We start from the raw sequence: 21498 nt of genomic DNA on the forward strand, positions 1-21498 counted from the left end.
ACATGTTGACATAAAAACAATTTTTTCTAAATCCCTTTTAATTACAATAGCTCCCCCTAAAACTTTTGTCAGTGCAGTATTGCAGATAATTCACAGTAGGGGAAGTCCATAAATTGGACTTGTAATATTTTTGATATTTGCAAGTTTGGTCACCCCCTGTATGAGGCAAGGTCAGTAAGACAGCAGCTTTCTACCTGGAAGTTGTTTTGCTAATGGACTTGAGGTTTAAGGGGGGCAAGAGGAAAACTGTTTAAGGGGGGGGGGGAAGAGGAAAACTATCTTAACACTTGCATTCCTTGTAAGCTTATATGGTGACAAGAGGACAATTATCATCGATGTCCCACTCCAGTCGTCCGGGTGTGGTTAACAAGCCTCCTCCATTCCTTTCTCTCCTTCCACATTTCCTTCTCCATTACTTCCGCCACATCCAATCCAGCTTCTCTAATGTCCTTCCAAATCTGATCCATCCACCTTCTTCTCGGTCTTCCAACTGGTCTCTTTCCCTTAACTTCCCTTGCCAACTCCCGTCTTGCTATCCGTTCCTTTCCCATTCTTTTTACATACCCAAACCATCTCAGTCTTCTTTTCTGTATGTTCTATACTAACGGTTCTATATTTAGCTCTTCTCTGAATTTAATATTTTAAATTCTATCTCCTTGACTTTGTAACGGATGTTCTTAAAAATTTCATTTCTATTGCTTGGATCTTACTATCTTGTCTCTTGTTAGTTACCAGTGTTTCTAGTCCGTATGTTACAATCGGTATGAAATACTCTTTATATAATGTCATTCTCTCGGGTACTTTGTCATCCCATAAAAGCTCTCTGACTTGATAAAATGTTTTACGTTTACTTAGTCTGTTAATTTTAGGATTGATTTCATTACTTCCATTAATAATGCTACCCAGATATGTAAACTGTTCTACATTCTCTAATCGTTCTCCGTCTATGTTCACTTGGCTTCTCTTTTTCCTCTTTTCAACAGTGCATAACTACAATTTTCTTTTTACTAATTACCATTCCAAACTACTCCAGATTTCCATTCCAAATGTTTAGTCTCCTTTGTACGTTTCTCCCTTTCCCCAAATCACCACATCATCTGAGATTAAAAAGCATTCACTTAACCACTACTGAAACTGTGTTTAACATGTTTTACGATTTCATCCATCAATATAATAAGCAATTATGGTGACAGTGCACTTCTTTGCTTGAGACCTTTTTTTTGTATAAAATGTTTCAGTCAGCACTCCCCACTTGTACACTGCTTTTACTCTCATGATACAACAATTTTATCTTGTTAATGATTTTGGTACATTCCTTTTCAGTAGGCATTCCCATACATGTTTTCTCTTAACGGTATCATAAGCTTTTTCCAAATCCAAAAATACAAAGATGATTTCCTTGTTCCTTTCCAGATGTTTTTCCATTATCGTTCACACTGTAAATATCAAGTCTATTGTTAATCTATTCGGTCTAAAGCCATAGAGTTCTTCCTGTAACTGTGTTTCTATTATATACCTCAGTCTTTTTCTAAGACTTTCTCGATTATTTTTAGCCCATGTGGTAATAGTTATACCTCCATAATTTTCACATATCTTCCTATTTCCTTTTTTGAACAGTGGTACAATGCTTCCTTGTTGCCAATCTTCAGCTATCCTTTCATAAGGCATTGAGGGTTTTGTATAGCCACTGTAGTCCAATGCTTCCTTGATCATATCAGTATTGAATTTGACTTTTCCATTTGCTTTACCTTCGGTCATTGCTTTCACTGCCCTTTAAAGTTCCAACCATGTTATCAGGTTCTCTTCTTTTTTTGCACGTTATTTCCATTTTCATCTCCTTCCTCCGAGCAGTCCTCCTCATTATAAAGTTTTTCAAATTATTTTGCCATCACCTGACGATCCTTTCCATCATGTACTATGGATCCATCTACCCTCTCTAATGCCTTGATTTTTTTATTTTCAATTTTATTACTATATATAATCATTTCTGATTGTGACTATCTTGCTCAATTTTTAACTTAAAAATGAGTACAAAATTTTATTGTTCCACCTTCTCAATACTTAAAATCATTTAATGTTTATCAAAACATTACAATATAATAACAGGTACTAGTTTTGGTCCGTTTTTGGACCATCTTCAGCCTAGCCAAAATTACAAGCAAAAGACATAATCTAAAAATGAAGTTATATGGATGAAGAAAGGGGTGGGATGGTGATGGAATGCCATACAAAAGTAAAAACCTTATTCTGGTCATATTTATTGTAACATTTGTATAAGGTTTTTACTTTTGTATGTCATTCAATCACCATCCCACCCCCTTGTTCATCCATGTCACTTCATTTTTAGATTATGTCTTTTGCTTGTAATTTTGGCTAGGCTGATGATGGTCCAAAAACGAACCGAAACTAGTACCTGTTATTGTTATATCGTAATATCTTGATAAACGTTAAATGATTTTATGTATTGAGAAGGTGGAACAATAAAATTTTGTACTCATTTTTAAGTTAAGTCTTAACTCAATACGGAACCCAACCATGAAGTTTATTACTTTAAAATTGCTCAATTTTGTTGGTAAACTCTCCCCAACATTTCTCCTTTTCTTCCTTGATACTCTTCTTTACTTGTAGTTTCAATCTTTGCTATTCCACATGGAACCTCAATCTTTGGTATTCCACATGGAACCTTTCTATCTTATTCACATCCCTCTGATACGTTTTTTGCTTTTCCTTACTCATTTCTTTCTTCACCTTGTTCCTTTCTTTTATTTCTGTTTTTATTTTGTCCGCCCACCACCGTGTATCCATTCCCTTAACCTTCGCTTTTTTGTTTTCCCGCATACCTCAATCGCTGCTGCCACAAATGTCAGTCAAATTGTCCCACTCTTCTTCTCTTCTTCTTCGTATTTCCAGGTTAGGCAACTTCCTTTTTATACAATCATGGAATCCCATTCTTTTAATCCTCCAATTCCTGAATCCTGATCTTTGGTTTCTTCTTCAATAACATTTTTAGGGACAGTGAAGTAATTATTTCAGCCAAGAGGGTGTTTGGCTTTTACAAGTAACTGATGAAATATCAAGGTAAGACAGTTTCATCCATAAATTTTAAGTACTTTGCATTAGCTATTTGCATGTCGGGCAATTTGGACTGTTTATTTTACACGTAACCAATCTCATGATTAGACCCGTATTGAATTTGCTATAATATGCTTACAATATTGTGATTTTTTATTTCCCACCTTTTCAATACAATTGGTTTTATGTTGTTAGATCATAATGCTACAGCACTGTTTTATAGGGACACACGTTTCGCTTTAATTTCAAGCATCCTCTGCCTATATAATCATCTCAAGGTTAAGACCTGTCGTATTCAATTAGTTTTGACAAATTTGTGCTTAATTATAATTCTAACAATAAAGTAATAAAATATATGAATATAGGAATTTATGAACACATTAATAGTTTAACAATATGAATGACTATACTAAAATTGGAATAACCGTTAATTCTACAGATATTGACATCCAAAACACAGCGTCTTTAAATGTTGAAAATTTGGCTAAAATTGTTCTCTCAAAGTTCTAGTTTATTACTTTATTGTTAGAATTATAATTAAGCACAAATTGGTCAAAACTAATCAAATACGACAGGTCTTAACCTTGAGATGGTTATATAGGCTGAGGATGCTTGAAATTCAAGCGAAACATGTGTGTCCCTATAAAACAGTGTTGTAGCATTATGATCTAACATAAAACCAATTGTATTGAAAAGGTGGGAAATAAAAAATCACAATATTGTAGGCATACAATTTAGACTGCCCGAGAATGTGTGTAATTTGGACCGTTGAAGCAATTGTAATAATTATATTTCTTCGTAGTTTTACTGGTGATTCTATAAGAACTTGTTTTATAATTTGAGGATGACCCTGCAGTGTAAGGGTAGTGTGCATGCCTCGTACTCTTGAGGACCCAGGTCCAAGGGCTGGTTTGAGGACCATTCAGCATACGTGACCACAATTGAGGAGCTATCTGACCATCTACAAAGCCAAGAATAACGGCCAACAGGATGTGTCGTGCTGACCATACATTACCTCGTAATCTGTAGGCCTTCAGAATGAGCAGCAGTCCACAAACTGTTCACCACAAATGCAAAGGAAAAAATAAACTTAGCATTTTATGCGACAAGTATTATGACAAAGGGGCAGATTTTAATGAAGATAATATTACTTGGAGTCATTTTGGACAAATTTAAGATATTGGTCATATTTTTTGACGTGCAAGTCATATTCTGAGGATTTCCATACTGAGGGAATTTTTGGGGCAAGCTATTCCGCGAGGGAATCTTGCTGCAAAAGGAGTCTTTTTTGGACTGAATATTATTCTATATGCGGGAATGGGCAGGTAGCAGGTAACTGATTACGAACAAGGGATCGTCTTGGAATTTCCAAATGAAGAGCACAAAGTATGACAATACTCAGGAGAAAGGCACGCTGGGGTGCATACATAGGTAATGAACTGGTATTCCTGTTTCCTAGAAAGCAGAGGACTGTCTGACTTGTTTTGAGACCACTTCTTCAGTGTAGTTTCAACAGCCTAAAACCGAAGTGTTCAGAGAATGTGGAATTAAGACAGTTTGTTGAGGAATTTGAAGAGCAGAATTTTAGTAGTGACTGTGTTATTTTATATTGTATGGTAAACTGTGTGAAGTTGAGGCATGTGTCCAGAAACGTTTGAATGTGCAACAACACTGCACTACAACTAAACATCAGAAGTGTTTAATAAAATCTTCCGCGGCAAAGAATAGGCAGTGTGCTTGATGCAGCTACTGCTCAGACAACAAATTGAATTCTGTAAGGATCTCTGCAGAATGATGGTTACTTCAAATATCCCCTTGAAAGAAATTGAACAGTACCAGTTTCAGGTCCTTCTTAGAGAAGTATATCAGTCAACCTGAAGTTCTCAACCACAAGATACGCGTTCCATTGGACGAAACTACTGACGTAAATGGGAGGTATGTAACCAATGTAATTATTGGCATTCTGAAAGATTTAAGGTTATAAACTTCATAATTGGTTCCGTATTGAGTTGATTACACTTAAACACAGAAACTTATTATTTCCACCTTCTCAATACATATCAATCCTGCAATGTTTACAATAACATTACAATATTATTAGGTACTAGTTTCGATTCCATTAAAAACCATCATCAGCCAAGCCAAGCGTAAATTATATTGCTAAAACAGATTATCTCGCCTTAATTCAAACTCTTTCTTCAGGTTCATTTTGGTTCCCTTTTGAATTGGGATTACTTCTTTGCACCACAACAAGATTCAATTTACCTCAAGATACATTCTACAGCTCTGACATCTTTTAACCTCCGCTCTGGACTTCTAACAAAAATTCCGTCGTGCTATGTTGATCCACATCTTCTAGAACCTAATGGAAACACTGGACTTTGTTTATGTCTGATTCAACCAATTTAAATGAGCAACTCGGTCAACTAGAGCCGTTTATTCTATTCGAGGTAATAGTTGATACTACTGTTTTTTAAATAATTTTGTCGCATACTACTGTTCTCGTTTATATGTATATCATTTTCACCCCATTTTTGGCCATCACTTCATATTTCATTTCACTGCATTAATCTGTTTTAGCAATATAATTTACACTTGTCTTGGCTGACCATGGTTCTTAACAGAACCGAAACTAGTACCTAATAATATTGTAACGTTATTGTAAACGCTGCAGGATTGATATGTATTGAGGTGGAAATAAAAGTTTTTATATTTAAGTGTATTCTGAAAGATGACAAGCCCAGCAATGTGTTTCTCCTGACGTGTGCGGTTTTATTGAAAGTAAATCATCATTCCTTCATTGCAGTGCTGTTTGATGATGCTATGAAGTTACTGTGGCCACATGGGGTAAAACGAAACTTGCAACTTCTTGTAACTGATGTCGCCCTGTACATGAAGAAGGCAGCCAAAAGGCTAAATCTACTTTACCCTAAAATGGTCCACGTAATGTGCCTTGTCCATGCTTTGCATAGTGGCCAAAGAGGTTCAGATCGAATACCCAGAAGTAGATAAGTTCATTGCAACTGGCCAGAAATTGTAGAACTCGAACCCTCTTCGGTAGTCAGAATGTTTCTGTACCCGGAAAAACGCCCTTCGATGTCACTCGATGTTATCGGGGCAAATTTGAACAAGGTTTTATCCTCTGGAGAAAACTGCTGCTGAAAATCCCCAAATGTTGTATGGTGTCCACAAAGAATGTCATTATCTTACAAACCCCTTCATTTCAGAAGAGCACTGCAATTTTTCATGCATTGTTTTCAGCCACTTCACCCTTCTTTCTCTAAATCACATTCGTAGTTCTTCACAATATCCAATGTGTCACTTAGTGGAAGCCCCACAGTTTCAAGACGAGTGATTGCTTTTGATGATATGAGCTCCAAATTTCTGACCAATCTGGCAGAAGTAACCAAATTTTGCACCATCCCGACAAATGATGAATCGCGTGGATCAAATTCCTGAACAACCGTTTTGAAGGAATCCTAATTACTGCAATAATATTGAACAGCACCGAGCCAAGTTCCTAACGAATAAGAACAGGCTGAGTAGGAGCAGTTTCTTTCAATGTTTGAACTCGAAGGAGAGTCTTCAGGAATATTTCTTGCCAGTTGCAATGAACTTCACTGCCAGAAAGGAATATTAAGACCCGGCATGGATATTTTCATTGTCATTTTTATAGAAATCTGCCGATTTGATTTTTCAGGATACATGTGCTGCCATATCTGAAGATAAAAAAGAACTTTGTGATTAACAGAAATTGAAAGCAACAAACAAATCTGACAGATGTTCATTTATTGCCCTAAATTAATAAATTATAATGTGAGGTCATACTTTTTCCCTTTTTCGGTCATATATTGAAGATTTTAGGGTCATATTTGTTTACAATACGTTGATGCAATTGTATTGAATAGGTGGAAACCTTTAACTTTATAAGCAATGTAAATCTCGAGTCAATACCGACAAAAAATGAAATTCTTAATATTAAATCATATTCGTCTGCCAATTTCAAAGATTATTAGGTTACTAAAATCTGCCCCTAAATGACGACGGATGGATTTAGTGCAATAGTTGCAAAAATTGGGCTCATGAAAACTGCCAAAATTCAGGATGAACGGTTTCATCATTGTCCTCCATGCCAAGTGACTACCACAATTCAGTGCCATATTTTATTGCTTAGTTCATAATAAATACATTAACTCGTGTTTATATTTACCAGCCCCAAATTACACGATGACATGGTCCAAGTTACACGTTACCAGTCCAATTTACACGATAACAAATTTTAGAATAAATGTTACTTTTAAACAAATCATAAAGGAAACATAAAAAATCATTTGATACATTGTATTAATTATCATCTATAAAATTTGAGAACTTTTCATTACAGTCAACAGAATTATCAGTGTTCTCCCTAGAACCTTTCTAATGGGCGGACCCGCCCTGCCGTTTTAACAGACCGCCCTGCCAATATAACCTAGATATGTGCTAGTTCCATAATATATATTTGAGTCGTTGGGTGTTCCAAATTTAAATGCTGTAAAACTGTTTATTTAAATGACAAATCTTCATTATTGTCAGAGTAATTGCATCAATTACATCGGAGTTTAAATGTTTAGCTTGACTACCATACAGTGTCGTGCACGAGCGGTGCCTGGATTAGCGTGGAATCGCGTGCGGTTCCGCACGATGTCACAAACATGTATGGCACTCCACAGCAACGAAATGGTAAGGCCCCGTGTTATGTGATTATGAACGAACAACAGAACACTAGATATTCAAAATACTGTTATGTCTTGTTTGTGATAACACTAGAATAGTTCAATTTTGCAGTTAATGTTTACCTGTCCTATATTATTAATACTCTGAGGGGAATAAACAAGTTTTACCCTATCCCTTTTTATGCCCTATTTCACACCCGGGTACTCACTCCTGACACCCGGCTGACGAAAATTTCCAGGGAGAGCATTGATTATGGACGTTTAAAATTAAGCGGTCCAAGATACACGGATTTCTCCTATTGTACTTACACGAAGATTATAGGGTCAATTCACCACTTAATCTATTTTGGAATCCGAGACAATATATGGTTTGAACAGCATGCCCTTGTATTCGGTAAGATTACAAATGTCCAATGGTATCATGGTAGATCCTAACGCCAAATGCAGGCATTTATGCAAGTGGAAGCACATGTTTCTTGTGCAGTCACTGCATTGTCCTACATAGGAAGCTTGCAGTGTTGTCTCAACGGCGCACCAGCCGCCAGCATGTAACAATCCAACTGATGAGCCCATTGCTACAATGGGGTCAAGTGCTGATGATTTCATTATTGAAAAGGCCTAAAGACCTTAAATGTTTTCAACACCACAGGTATTTCCATAGAGTAAATAACGTAGTTTCTATTTTTATCACTAGACGGCACACGCTATTTATTTATGCAAAATGAATTTCACGTGTTTCTCTAGCTATATGTCTGGCAATGCAAAATGGTGACTGGTAGCCAGTGATTTTGTTGACTTATTTGGCTCAGTGTGTGGACAATTTAAGTGGATGTGGGGATTATATTGATTTGGATGAACATTTCATTCAGCCAACAGAGGAGTATGTTGAAGGTCATAATTCGAGTGATAGTGTTGATATAAACAGGCAACTGCATGCTGAGAGAAACTCCAACGGTGATAGTGACTACTGTAATAATGCTAATCAATTTCTGTGCAGCTGTCATCGGCCAAGATTCTGAACACCAGCCCTCACCTGGACATCAGAAGTTGAATTTTGAGTTATTCTGAGTGCAGTGTCATTTATAACTTCATTGAACTCCAGGAAGATTTTAATCAACTATTTCTAACGACACTGAAATGCACTCTACATTGCACCCAGCAAAAGGTTGCTTTCTTCCAGATACTGTGCCTTCATGATAAATAAAAACAAAATTCAAAGGAATAAAGGGCCACCTACAACAAAAACTAATATGAATCAAGAAATGTTTGTAGTACATCTATGAGCAATCAAAATTATCCAATAGAAGTATTTAATCTCCCATAACTGTAGACTTTAAACCATAGGCCTACCCCAACCATGATCAGTTCCAACCAGAGGTAGTTGCTTTCAAATAAACTCTGTAAAAGATCCTGCTCCAACAACCCATGCCCTCCTTCATACTCACCTGTACATAATTTACTGATGCATGCAGAGCATTAAGAATACTCTGAGAAACTGTTGTTACCTGGACTTTGGTAAATTTATTTTGACACTTCCACTCACCAAAGTAGGTACATTTACAATGAAGGTTAAAAGGAGTGGTAATAATGACAAGGGTACCTGTGGGAGTCCTCAAACCATGTTTATTCATAATATTGTTTAACCGTCAGGCTGTCGTGGAAAATTTGGAAAAGTGAAACGGAATTTAAGACTAAAGAGCAGGTGACTTCACAAATAAAAGGGCAGGGCTAGGTATGAAAGAACGCAGGCCTAGTGGATTTTAGTGATAGGCTGCTAATTTGGATTCCTTCAGTAATAAATGGAGGTAGAAAAGGGACAAAGAATGCCATGGTCCAAAGGGAAGCCATGATTCTGGCAGTATAGCTAATAAAGACAATGGAGAGGGCATGGGGGTGTTTGGATCCAGGAACATCACACCTGAAGTGTTAATAGGAAATAAAAAACTTGAATGCCAACTGCAGAACTTGATGCAAATTCAAACAAGCTGCTTAAAGACATCCATTTAGTTACAACTGTCAGCTACCAACCAAAACCATGTATAAAATGTGCCACTATAACATGTTGACTAATAGGTTCAGGTTATACCAAAATAGGAGTTAAACAGTAGGTTCAGTGGAAACTATGGACACATTTAATAGCATGGCACTGGACTGCTACACAGAAATGACCACCAATGAGCAAATTCAAAATGCTCAAAGTAATCATTACACCTGTAGTTAGAATTCTACAATAGCTGCTCAAGCGATCTTCCATACTTGAAAAATACTCATTTTGCTTTTCCTTTAAACAATACACCCCAAATCAGCTAGTAAAAATAACCTACACATTTAGAAAATTAAACCATTAAACCTGGTCTGAAAAATAGGTTAGAAATAGAACCTGTATCTCAAAGGTTTAAAAAAAAAAAAAAAAATAGCTTGCCCATATAGGGACTAGGTAGCGTGATAAGTAGGGCCCTGATGTTTATAACATGTCATTTTTTTCTTTACATTATTTCCATGGAAAATACAAGTTAAGCATGATTTTATGTACAGTGACTAAAATTGTGCATATTCAAGTGTCAGTCACATTTTGACTATTTTAACGTTTTTATCATTTTCTGTTTATTTTCATATTACGGTCATATTTCCCCATGAATCTTCATATTTTTGTCACGTTTAATTTTTTCTTCCAATTTCGCATACCTGCTTGCAGTTGTCTCGATGGATTTTCACATCTAATTGTACTCTGTAATTTCTTACAACTATCTTTCTTTGAAATATAATTTATGTGAATTAGAAGGGTAAGCTGTATAGAAAAAGACAGATGAGTACAAAGCGACAGATGCAAAGGAAGCAAAAGGACAACCCACCAACTACAGAGGAATAACACTGCTGTCTCATGGGCTAAAAATTCTAGAGATCATAGAAAAGAGATTGAGAACCATCATTGAACCACAGTTAGAGGAAGAGCAATACGTATTCAGAAGTAACAGAACCACAGATCTAATTTTTAGCAACCACGTGCTAATGGGAAAGTATTGGGAGTACCTGGTCATAACATTCCTGGATACAGAAAAACCTTATGATAGAGTTATAAGAGAGATCTGGGATTGTCTGAGGAAAAGAAATGTGGCTGAAAGACTGGTAAAGAAAATTCAGATGTACAAAGACTGTACTAGCTGTGTACAAACTGGGGAAGGTCGATCATCATGGTTTGAGACCAAGAGTGGAGTTCAACAAAGGAAGTGCACTGTCCCCACTACTGTCCATCACTGTTATGGACAATATAATGAAGAATGTCAAGGAAAAGTTAGGTGAACTGAATGCAGTGGCCTTTGCTGATGGTATCATGACTTGGGGTGAAATATGATGCAAGTGCGATAACAGGTATAACTTGAAAACAATGTTCTCTCACCCATGAGTAACTAATGCAAATATCGAGCTCGAATTATTATTAATTGAAGATTGGGATTATTATTATTATTTTGTGATTATTATTATTACTTGAATGTATGGCTATGAAGTGATGTATATCCATTTAGTATTATTATTTACGTAGTCGAATGATTGTATTGTGTGTCAGGCTATGTCATGGAACATGTGTTGTACATAGACATTGGTATCAGTTTCGTTAATGTAAATACCTGTAAATTAATATGATTTATTCTTACCTGTATATAATTTGTAATCCATAATTGCAAAACACACTGTAACTTCCAGAATGATAACAGGTGAAGAGAACGATGGAGAATATTCTGTACATTACAATCTTTGTATTACGCACTCCGATTTTCACAAAGGTAGTTTTTTTTTTTTTTAATGTAGCTTTCTAGAAGCCTGGCCAGACAAACATATAAGGAGATGATCTTGACGGTGACAATTTAGTTGTTGAACTAGTTATTGTTAGGTTATTGGAAGAGAGTTACTGGTTAGCGAGTTACAGTGTAGCAAGATTTTACTTGTATCTCGTGACATGCGGTAAACGCAGTCGCCATATTGAAGAAATCGGCAATTGTTTGTTTTAAATGTCAGTTTGTGATGCAAGTGTTTTGTCTGTGCCAACAGCGATTAAGGTTGTGTGCGTGTGTTAATTCATAAATAATTGTAAATAAAAATAATTGTACCAACTGACAGCATCTTGTAAGAGTCTTTGTGAATACGTTAAACAGAAGAGGAAGTACAGACAAGACTCAACGTATCGAAATTCCAGTCCCAGGAATATAACCTCAACATCAGCGAGACCAAGACAATGGTGATGGCAGTCAACAGAGAAGGGCGTCCAGCAAGTGTAAAACTAGGACCACAAGCTAGAGTGTGAGGATAGTTTTCCTTACCTTGGAAGTGTAATCTCCAGTGATTTGGTCAGAAAGGAAATTACAGAGTGCAAAAGGGATCAGAATTCTACAAACAAGTAAGAACACTTATGAGATGTCATGATTCCAAAACCGGCCAAACTGATGTTTAACAGCTATTTCATACCAATACTGACCTATGGTACGGAAGCGTGCACCCTCACAAGAAGGTTTGTCAAGATTGCAAGCATCAGAGATGAAATTTCTCAGATCCACTATCCAAGATCAAGATGGAGAAGTTAAGAAATGAGGAAGTGAGGAAAGAAGCCAGAATAAAGACATCCCTATTAGACCGGATCAGCACATCCAGACTACGGTGGAACAGGCAGGTGATGATGGGAGCAGAACAAGAACAGCCAGAATAAGTTTGAAAAGGCAGGTGGAGGGAAAAAGACCTACAAAGTTGATCTAGTTACCAGGCGATGGACAGTGGATGATGTTCTCCATGACGATGATGAAGCTGTGCGAAATTTAAATAAAAGCTAAAAAGTGATGTTGATAAACACTGCAGTACAGCAAAACAAAAACAGTTTGGCTCGAAATGTTACAACAGAACTGTCAACAGCTCCTCTTCCAAAGAACTGGGTCACCGTCTATGACAAGCAAAACTTTAGATTTTAACAAGGATTTATGTATGTCTGATGATATACCACTGGAGAAAGTTAAATCAGCATTTCTGCATTTTTTTAAAGAAGAACTTCGTGGCAACCTGTTATTAAGATGTTCGAAATAGAATACGATCCTGCGTCGCTTATGAAGAGATAGGTTTTACTGATGAAATCACCAACGCTAAAGGGAGATACGTGACAAAACATTGTTGGTGTTCTAAGGAGATCAAGCAGGAAAATTTCTCATTTCCCGAGAAGCACTGGACAGAAATAACCACTCAACAATTGCGGTAACCTTTGATAATGCATTGAATCTGTTGTGGCCTGAAGGAGTTAAGAGAGAAAATGTTCTACTTCTAGTCTCTGATGCAGTTCCCAATATGGTGAAAGCTGGCAAAGGTCTGCAGCTTCTCTACCCTAGAATGATGCATGTAACATGCATTGCACATGCATTAAATAGCATTGCAGAAAAAATTTGTGGAAATTATCCTGATGTGGATAACTTAATTTCAGTAGAGAAAAAAATATTCATCAAAGCTCCACTACTAGTGCAGAAATTCAAGGGGTGTAACTTTACAACCCGCAGCCCAACTTTTATAACATTATAAGGAAGTAAAAATAATGCAAATCTTACTTTGAATTCCTTTTAGAGGAGAGAAGGATTCATTGCGATGTCTAGGAACCCACCATCCTGCCCCCAGAAGTACATTTACTTTCATAACCTAATAGAGCAGCAGCCGCCGTCGTCCATGGGTCAAGTCGCTTCTTGCATTCTCACTGGTCAATGTGAACGGAATGTAACATTGCCATCAATGCTGATAAATACCTTGCATTACCAACCCCGGCTGAATAAAAGCACACACAAAAAACACCATGCAAAATAATGCGGCTTGTAACCATCCAGACCAATTGTCTCGTCCAGATCCTATCCTAACCGGCAAGAACCATTCCAGACCAATCGTTTTTCCACACGAAACTAGGGGCCTAGGGCCGTTTCGCGGCTTCTAACCGCCCAGACCAATGGTGTTGTCCACGGCAAGAATCCCAACTGCCCAGACCAATCGTCTTGTCCACGGCAAGAATCCTAACCATCCAGACCAATCGTGTATCCACACGAAACTAGGGGCCTAGGGCCACTTCACAGCTTCTAACCGTCCAGACCAATGGTCTTGTCCACGGCAAGAATCCTAACCGTCCAGACCAATCGTGTCCTGACGAAACTAGGCTCCTAGGGCCGTTTCGCAGCTCCTAACCACCCAGGCCAATGGTCTTGTCCAGATCCTATCCTCATCGCCCGCACAACCGTTTCACAACATCCTTCCCGAACAGGCCGCAAGTGTGTAAACAAACGACAGTCGTTCACCTTTGAACTGAATGTAGCGAGTAGTGGGCTGCGAAAAGTAAAGTAATGATATATGCCCCAATAACATACTGCGATGTTGAGCGGTCTTTTGCCCGTTACAAGTCAACAATGCGTGAAAATAGATTGTTCCTATTTGAAAACCTGTAATTGTATTGCAATTCTTTCTGATCGCCCATCAAAATGCGACATTTATTTCATTCTGTGCAGAGTCGAGAGTGACCTCTGGATTGAGTAATTAAATAAATTCAAAATGTAATAAAAATTATTACTGAATGTGCTAGATTTTAAGAGCAGTATATTCTCAATATAATTTTACTTTAAAATATACTTTGAAATATTTCAAAAATGTGACGAAAATATATATTTTCATACTTTATGGTCATAAATGCTTGCATATTTGTAACATTTTAGGTCACAAACATCCGGGCCCTAGTGATAAGTATATTGGTCTGCTTTGGTTAGGTCTAGAGAGTTCGAAACCACTGCAGCATCCCCAACTTTCAGGACAAGCCAAGGTTTACAGTAACAAAGCAGCGAACTGGCCTCTAGATGATCACTGAATCACTATTTAATGTCTCTAAGGAACCTGTGGAAGCTCTGGTTAAGAATGACAGCCACGAATAGCAGCTCTCCCTTCATGTGAGGGGGCATTTAAGCATGCGACGCTGACCCTGTACCATTCACTTCATGTACTGTGTCCAGGCAAATACCAGACAATATCATGTGCATATTAACATTTAACACCAACATGTTAAATTTAACATGTTACAATTGTGATTGTCTCTTCGAATTAACTTTGCATGTTAACTCAATGTTGTGGTTAACACTTAACATGTTGGCGTGTTTTCCGCTCCGAATGGAAAACACGTCAAGTCAATTCGTTGTTCGTGAGATGTCGGCACAGCTTCGGCAACTTCCATGCTGTTTCCATGCCAACAGATAGCCTAAATGACGTACTTCTCGTGAAGTACGATTATAGTTACAACACTCCGCAACTCTAGTTCTCTTCGCTATAAGCTTCAAATACAGTACGTGCACGTATATCGTTCTCTCTGCACTATATCAGTACTAAAATTTATAGTCAGAAATGGAGGAGCAAGGAGATTACTCTGGAGTTAATGATATAACAGAAAGGCCTTGTTTGTGGGATGTCTCAAAGAAGTACAGAGAAAGCGAAGAAAGCCAACAGTTTCCAGGTACTCGAAATGATCCATAATTGTTCCCGCGAGTGCATCGGAAGAAACTACCATCCCTCCGCTCCCAGTACAATCGAGAATTGTAAAAATTTCAGAAAAGTCGGAAATCAGGGGCGCAAGTTTATACTTGCTTTTGAAGCAATGAGCAGGATGACAGGGGGGAATGTGCCTAATAAAACTACATTTCTAAATCATAACAAGAACAACAGTGGCAATAACAAAGGCCAAATCCTCTTCAGCTTTTTTCTTTTTGCTAGTGATTTTTTTTTTTACTACTTGCTTTATGTCGCACCGACACAGATAGGTCTTATGGCGACGATGGGACAGGGAAGGGCTAGGAGTGGGAAGGAAGCGGCCGTGGCCTTAATTAAGGTACAGCCTTAGCATTTGCCTGGTGTGAAAATGGTAAACCATAGAAAATCATCTTCAGGGCTGCCGACAGTGGAATTCGAACCCACTATCTTCCTGATGCAAGCTCACGGCCACGGCCAACTTGCCTGATAATCCTCTTTATCCGAGTCCATTGTCCTTGTTTGAAAAATACTAGACACGACCTCTCCCCCATTGGGGTGGGCTGGGGCATGCAAACGGGGTCTGGGGGCATAAGGTTAGGGCCACGAAGTGACGAACAAGCCTCTAGCATCCCACAGAGTCTTGCTAAAATGCAACAAAAAATTAACGTGGCAAGACAGTAAAGTTACGGACACACAGCACGAAAATTTGGAACTACGTCTTTCTTATTTTAAATGAAGGCCACAACCCTGTGGGCACACACAATGCAAGCTCTATTGGAGGCAAAAAGAAATTAGTCTTCACAACAGCAGACCCAAGCCAGCACTAGCAACACACAATATTGTGGCAAATCAGAGATTTACAGTGCCTGTGTTTTAATTCCTCTGTATAAGTAAGAATACTTCTGGACTAAAGTTCAGTAACTAAAATTTTTATCAGCACACACATTAAGGCGCGATTGCACTGTCATTTGTCTCTTGCCAACTTCTCGCGATGATCGTGTGGTGGACAGGGCTGCCAATTGTTCGTCTAAAGAACTAGTCCTAGTGCAGTGGCGCTACTTTTAAATTTACGAATCCCGCATGGTGACAAAGCCATTGGTCTGGATTCGTTAGGTCCAGTTAGTGACAAAGGCATTGGGCTACAATCAAGGAATGGGGGTCTAGGGGCGTAAGCCCCCAGGTTAGGGCCGCGAAGCGGCTTTTAGGCCTCGAGCATTTTGTACGGTGATAGCAGCTAGTGACAAAGCCATTGGGTCTGGATTGGTTAGGTCCGGCTAGTGACAAAGCCATTGGTCTGGATTAGTTAGGTCCAGCTAGCGACAAAGCCATTGGTCTGTATTCGTTAGGTCCGGTTAGTGACAAAGGCATTGGGCTACAATCAAGGATTGGGGGTCTAGGGGCGCAAGCCCCCAGGTTAAGACCGCGAAGCGGCTTTTAGGCCTCTAGCATTTTGTACGGTGATAGCAGCTTGTAACAAAGCTATTGGTCTGGATTGGTGCTATACCCTCCACTACATTAAGCTGAGTTGAATAGGGAATTATTGTTCTTCTGTGTTGTATATTGTTTGTTTACAAACTGTGTTCAGTTGTGTATTGCACACAAACCTTTTCTTGATCCCAAGTTCCCATTCAGCACAATGGAGCTCGGGGATCAAGAAATGGTTTGCGTACTATATTTTTGCGCGGGTTGGTAATGGAATTCTTTTACTCAATTGCTGGGATGACGTCATATACGACTGCCTCTCGCCCAATGGAAATACTGCTGTGTAGTTAAGCGAACAATGGTGCGGCATAATTTCTATTAAGTTATAAAAGTACTGCCGGGAGACAGCAGGTGGGTTCTTGGATGTCGCACTGAGCACATCTCTCCTCTACAAGGTATTCCACGTAAGATTTGTAATATATCATATCTTTATGATGCTATAAAACTAATACTGTGCATACTGAATTTCTACCTACTTCTGGGGCGATGGGGGTGTTCCTGGAAAGCATAATCTTGCTTTTTTCACCCACTTCATGTGCGGAAGCTCTACAAAATTACCACCCTGGGGTGTTGAGCAAAAGAGCCTCTCAAAGGGATTTTCCCACTGCCATAAAGGGGGCTCTGCTCATGTCAGCCATTGACTCGCATTGTTTAGGATTTTTTCCTATGCAGTAGTTTGTAACTAAATCTACGTATGCTGATTTCTGGGAATGATTGTCATTTTGCATATTTCAGCCTATGGCAGTTATAGTAGCTACTGAACGTATCAACAATGATTTATGCATCATTAAGACTTCTGGGAGCAGTTTGGTGGGACCTTCGCAATCGTAATAACACATCTCTCCTCTATGCGCAATGTGAGTCAAGATTGGCATCATTTAACCTTCACTATTATATTACACTTGCACGTCAAATAAGAAAATTTTACCCTCAACTGTTCAATAGATATGTTTGCCTGTCAAATTCAGCAACATTCAGGTGCCTTCTTGAATGATCAATTGGGCCAAACCCCAGAACACCATACTAGCAACAATGAACATTAGTTACTATTAGTTATATTGCGTTAATTTAAAAATCAATCACCTCAATTACACGAACTATGTAGAAGGCTTGATCTTCCACGATACTCTCCGATAGCCTATACTATTATAGTAACAAGCAAAAGAAAAAAAAAGCAGCTATTGCAGAATCCTTAACTCAAGGATACTTTTAGGTAAACAAGATAATTAAATAGAGGGAGATATAGGATATGATGAAGGTAGCAGATACCTTTAAGCGAATAGGGTAAAACAAGGAATATAACAACACGCTAGGCCCGGGTATATGTTCTGGAAGGAAGCATGTTGTTACCATTTTGCTTGGTTATGATCGTCGCATTACGAACAAGCCTCGAATTCATGGCCCCCACGAATGAAATGGCCAAGCATAATCACTTGAAATGAAGTGGTAAACATTCACACCAATACCTCCAATTAAGAAAAGTTGACAGTGATGAGATGAAAAGCCCGCGCAAATACACTGGAACGTCATACATCATAAAAAGTGATAAAATACTGTTCACCCCAACCCTTTTTCGGATATCAAGTAAACAGGTGCTTTTCTCAACCCAAATTATACCTAATTTTCAACATAATCGAAATAATGATGATAAATGGGAAAACCGGCACGTGCTTAACACATTTTGCGCTCGATCGTTTTATTCACGGAAACTTCCTAGTAAAACACATTATACAGAAAAATGACGAAAATCAAGACTATTATCAGCAAAACCGGGGAAACAATTTACCGGCCGGCATTAAACCCCAAAGGAAACAGGCTTCCCATTATGGCGGCCATAAACCTATAAGCTTGTTCGTCAGGCTCGGATTTAGGATATATTGTAGAAAAAATTCACATACATGGAGAAAGGTATAGTCATAAAACGTACCTTGATACACTCAGGAAAAGACTGGCAGGTCCAGGAATGAGCAGGATTGTTTCCGGGGAACAGAAACAGGTCACAATGAAGGAACACTAAAACCGGCAGCCTGACAGCGCTGTTCCAAGGGCAAAGTGGACGCGCAAAAAAATATGGCGTCGGAAATGGGAACTGCGCAGCGAACAGAACGCATATCCTTCCGCAAGTGCAATTTTTGAATCAGAATTTCGTCACTACTGCTTGCTGCTTTGTCTTATCAATACTACTTGTTCAATTTTAATAGAAGACAGCACAACAAGGTACTCAATTCAGTCACCTATTAATCCCTTTCAGGTTTCATGGGAACTATTTCCTTGACCATTGCATTGCTGCACCATTGAAAGGAATTTATCGACTTCATGCATTATTTACCCGAATTCGTATTATGAACCTGAGTCTGTATGAATTAAAGATGGTAATTATTAAGCATTGCCTTGAGAATTAATCCAGATAAAATCGTATTCTAATTCGATACTGATTTACAAAGAGAAAAAGAAACAATAGTTTCATTATGTCAAGGTCTCATTCCTTCCATTAGTCCTTTAGTCGCTTTTGATTGTAAAGTAATACCAATATACTATACAATGTACCTTAGCAGTTCACGGGCATATCGTGAAATATTTGTCTTGTGACTATGAGGAATCACAAATGATTCGCTTCACTGATGCACAATTTAGTGGGAGTGAGGTTGAAGAGTTTGTAAGTTATGCAATGCAGACCGACATTAAGCGATAAGTATACTCCAGTAGTACAGTATATTACACAGTCAGCTGTGTTGTTACTTGTTCATATGGGTAGCTGGAAGTGTATGTAGGTGTAGATTGTATTCATATAACTGTGTTGATCAAAGAATGTATTTCTCGACCGAATATCTAACTTACGTGGTATAAGAAGAGCAAACACGCTACGGACATTGGTTTTAAGAAAATATATTAAAAATGTACTCCGAAGGAGCTGACAAACTTAGAGCCAAAGAATTTCCTACCCTCAAAGGTATGTATTACTTTCTCTCAAAGAAGGCAACGTCCAGGTCACAAGAATCTTTCATCCATTAGTATGGTTTAAGCATTACGGTGTTTGTTCCTTGATCAATGAAACCGTACAGTGGTTTTGTAAATGGATGGTCGGTCAAGTTTTATCTTCTGAGGACGTGGAGCCAAGCTTCCACGAAGCAAAGATACCCCAAAAGATATGTCTATCTAGTGTTTGTTTGTTGTTTTTTTTTTCTCTTTTTTCTCCTAGTGACTACGTCGAACCGACACAGACAGGTCTTACGGCGACGATGGAATAGGAAAGGGCTAGGAGTGGGAAAGAAGCGGCCGTGGCTTTAATTAAGGTACAGGGCTACCGACAATGGGATTCGAACCCACTATCTCCCGGTTGCAAGCTCACAGCTGCGCGCCCCTAACCGCACGGCCAACTAGGCCGTGGAAGAATTAGATCTGATGGTAGGCGCAAGACTCAAAGGTGTCTGTACACGCTGTTAAACTGAGACTTTTGTGCAAAGTAGCTTGTGTGAGGTCATGTCTGAACAAAAGGCCGTCCGCTCACGGGGTAACACGAAACGAAAGCAATTTAACGTGATCCAATATTCCCTCTATGTCGCTTCCTAAATAGATGAAGGAGCACTCACTAAGGGGTAATATGAAACCAATCTATCGGCGATGCACTCGATTTGTGCGATCGGAGCAATCCGGGCAACCTGTTCTCTGTTGTCGGTATGGAGGCGTTAAGTGTCAAATTCGTGGATGTATTCCCGAAAAGACGTGACAGACAAAGCATAGTATCTGGTGGCAGCAGAAGTCATGTACCGGTATGTAGTGGCATTTTATTGTAATAATGTAGCTACGTAATATTAGCAATGTAATGTAATATCACATAATGTAATGCTCTCATTTTACGAAGAAATTTCGGATCATTGCCGTTGGCCAATTATCGGCTCTGAACTGCAAGCGTGGAAAGCAGAGTCCGAGTGATAGGTGACAAAACAAGGAACCGAAATTATAAGGGAACCCGCCTCACACTTTTCTGCGGGGAGCGTGTGGCCGCATTCCGTTACTACTGGCATTTCAAGACGACATTCAGCAACTACCAGGCGCGACGACTTCGCGTAATTATTGGAGGGGGGAATGGTTAACATGAACACCGGCATGTGAAATGATGAACAACTATTAATGCCAACATTCATATTGTTATGAATAAAACTCCATCTGTTTCATTACTCTAATTTATTTCAGGATGACCTAATAAATTGACACTCATATATTCCAACACAAACAATTCTAACCAGTTATTAACCACACTTACTAATTACCAGTCTATTTACAAATCTCTCTACATTATGGTGCAGCAAGTGTCCAGCCCGTTCCTTTACCTGCGACACTAATTCTTACTTTCACTCTCCCCCAAGTCCAGTCACTGTGCATAGACAGCTGGATTTGAACAGAGTACCCCTGGCTATTCAACACACAATGACTGTTTGTCGGTTCAACTCCAATGATAGTCCAGTACTTCGCACAGTCCCATGCAGTGAACAGCTCAACAGTATTCTACAGCAGGACGATACAACGGCGAACATTAACACAGGTCCATTTATCCTCGCACTCACGATAGCGTGTTTCCTCGCTGGCTCACGGCGATTCACAGTCCACAGAATTACACTAACACACAGTATAACCTACCGTTCTGTCACCTCCAGTTACACACTCACTGGTCTCTCCAACACTACAACCCCAGCTCCTCGTTCAGACTTCTGTG

General features: G+C 38.7%; 2 protein-coding genes across 5 annotated transcripts in view; one reads left to right on the plus strand and one right to left on the minus strand.

Moving 5' to 3' along the window:
• mub (poly(rC)-binding protein mub) overlaps positions 1 to 18839 on the minus strand; it is a 339328-nt gene extending 320489 nt beyond the window's left edge. For 3 of the 4 annotated variants that reach the window (XM_067137631.2, XM_067137630.2, XM_067137627.2), the window contains exon 1: positions 18712 to 18839. The gene's annotated coding sequence lies outside the window, so the exon portion shown is untranslated. The remainder of the gene's footprint in view (positions 1 to 18711) is intronic. The other variant, XM_067137629.2, reaches the window with a different exon arrangement.
• A 498-nt stretch (positions 18840 to 19337) lies between these two features.
• mal (maroon-like) overlaps positions 19338 to 21498 on the plus strand; it is a 216094-nt gene continuing 213933 nt past the window's right edge. Inside the window, exon 1 of the mRNA XM_067152044.2 lies at positions 19338 to 19734. Coding sequence (XP_067008145.2) covers positions 19680 to 19734 — 55 coding nt within the window. The 5' untranslated portion in view covers positions 19338 to 19679. The remainder of the gene's footprint in view (positions 19735 to 21498) is intronic.

This window comes from Anabrus simplex, chromosome 1 (genome assembly GCF_040414725.1).
Source record: "Anabrus simplex isolate iqAnaSimp1 chromosome 1, ASM4041472v1, whole genome shotgun sequence".
Taxonomy (NCBI): Eukaryota; Metazoa; Arthropoda; class Insecta; order Orthoptera; family Tettigoniidae; genus Anabrus; species Anabrus simplex.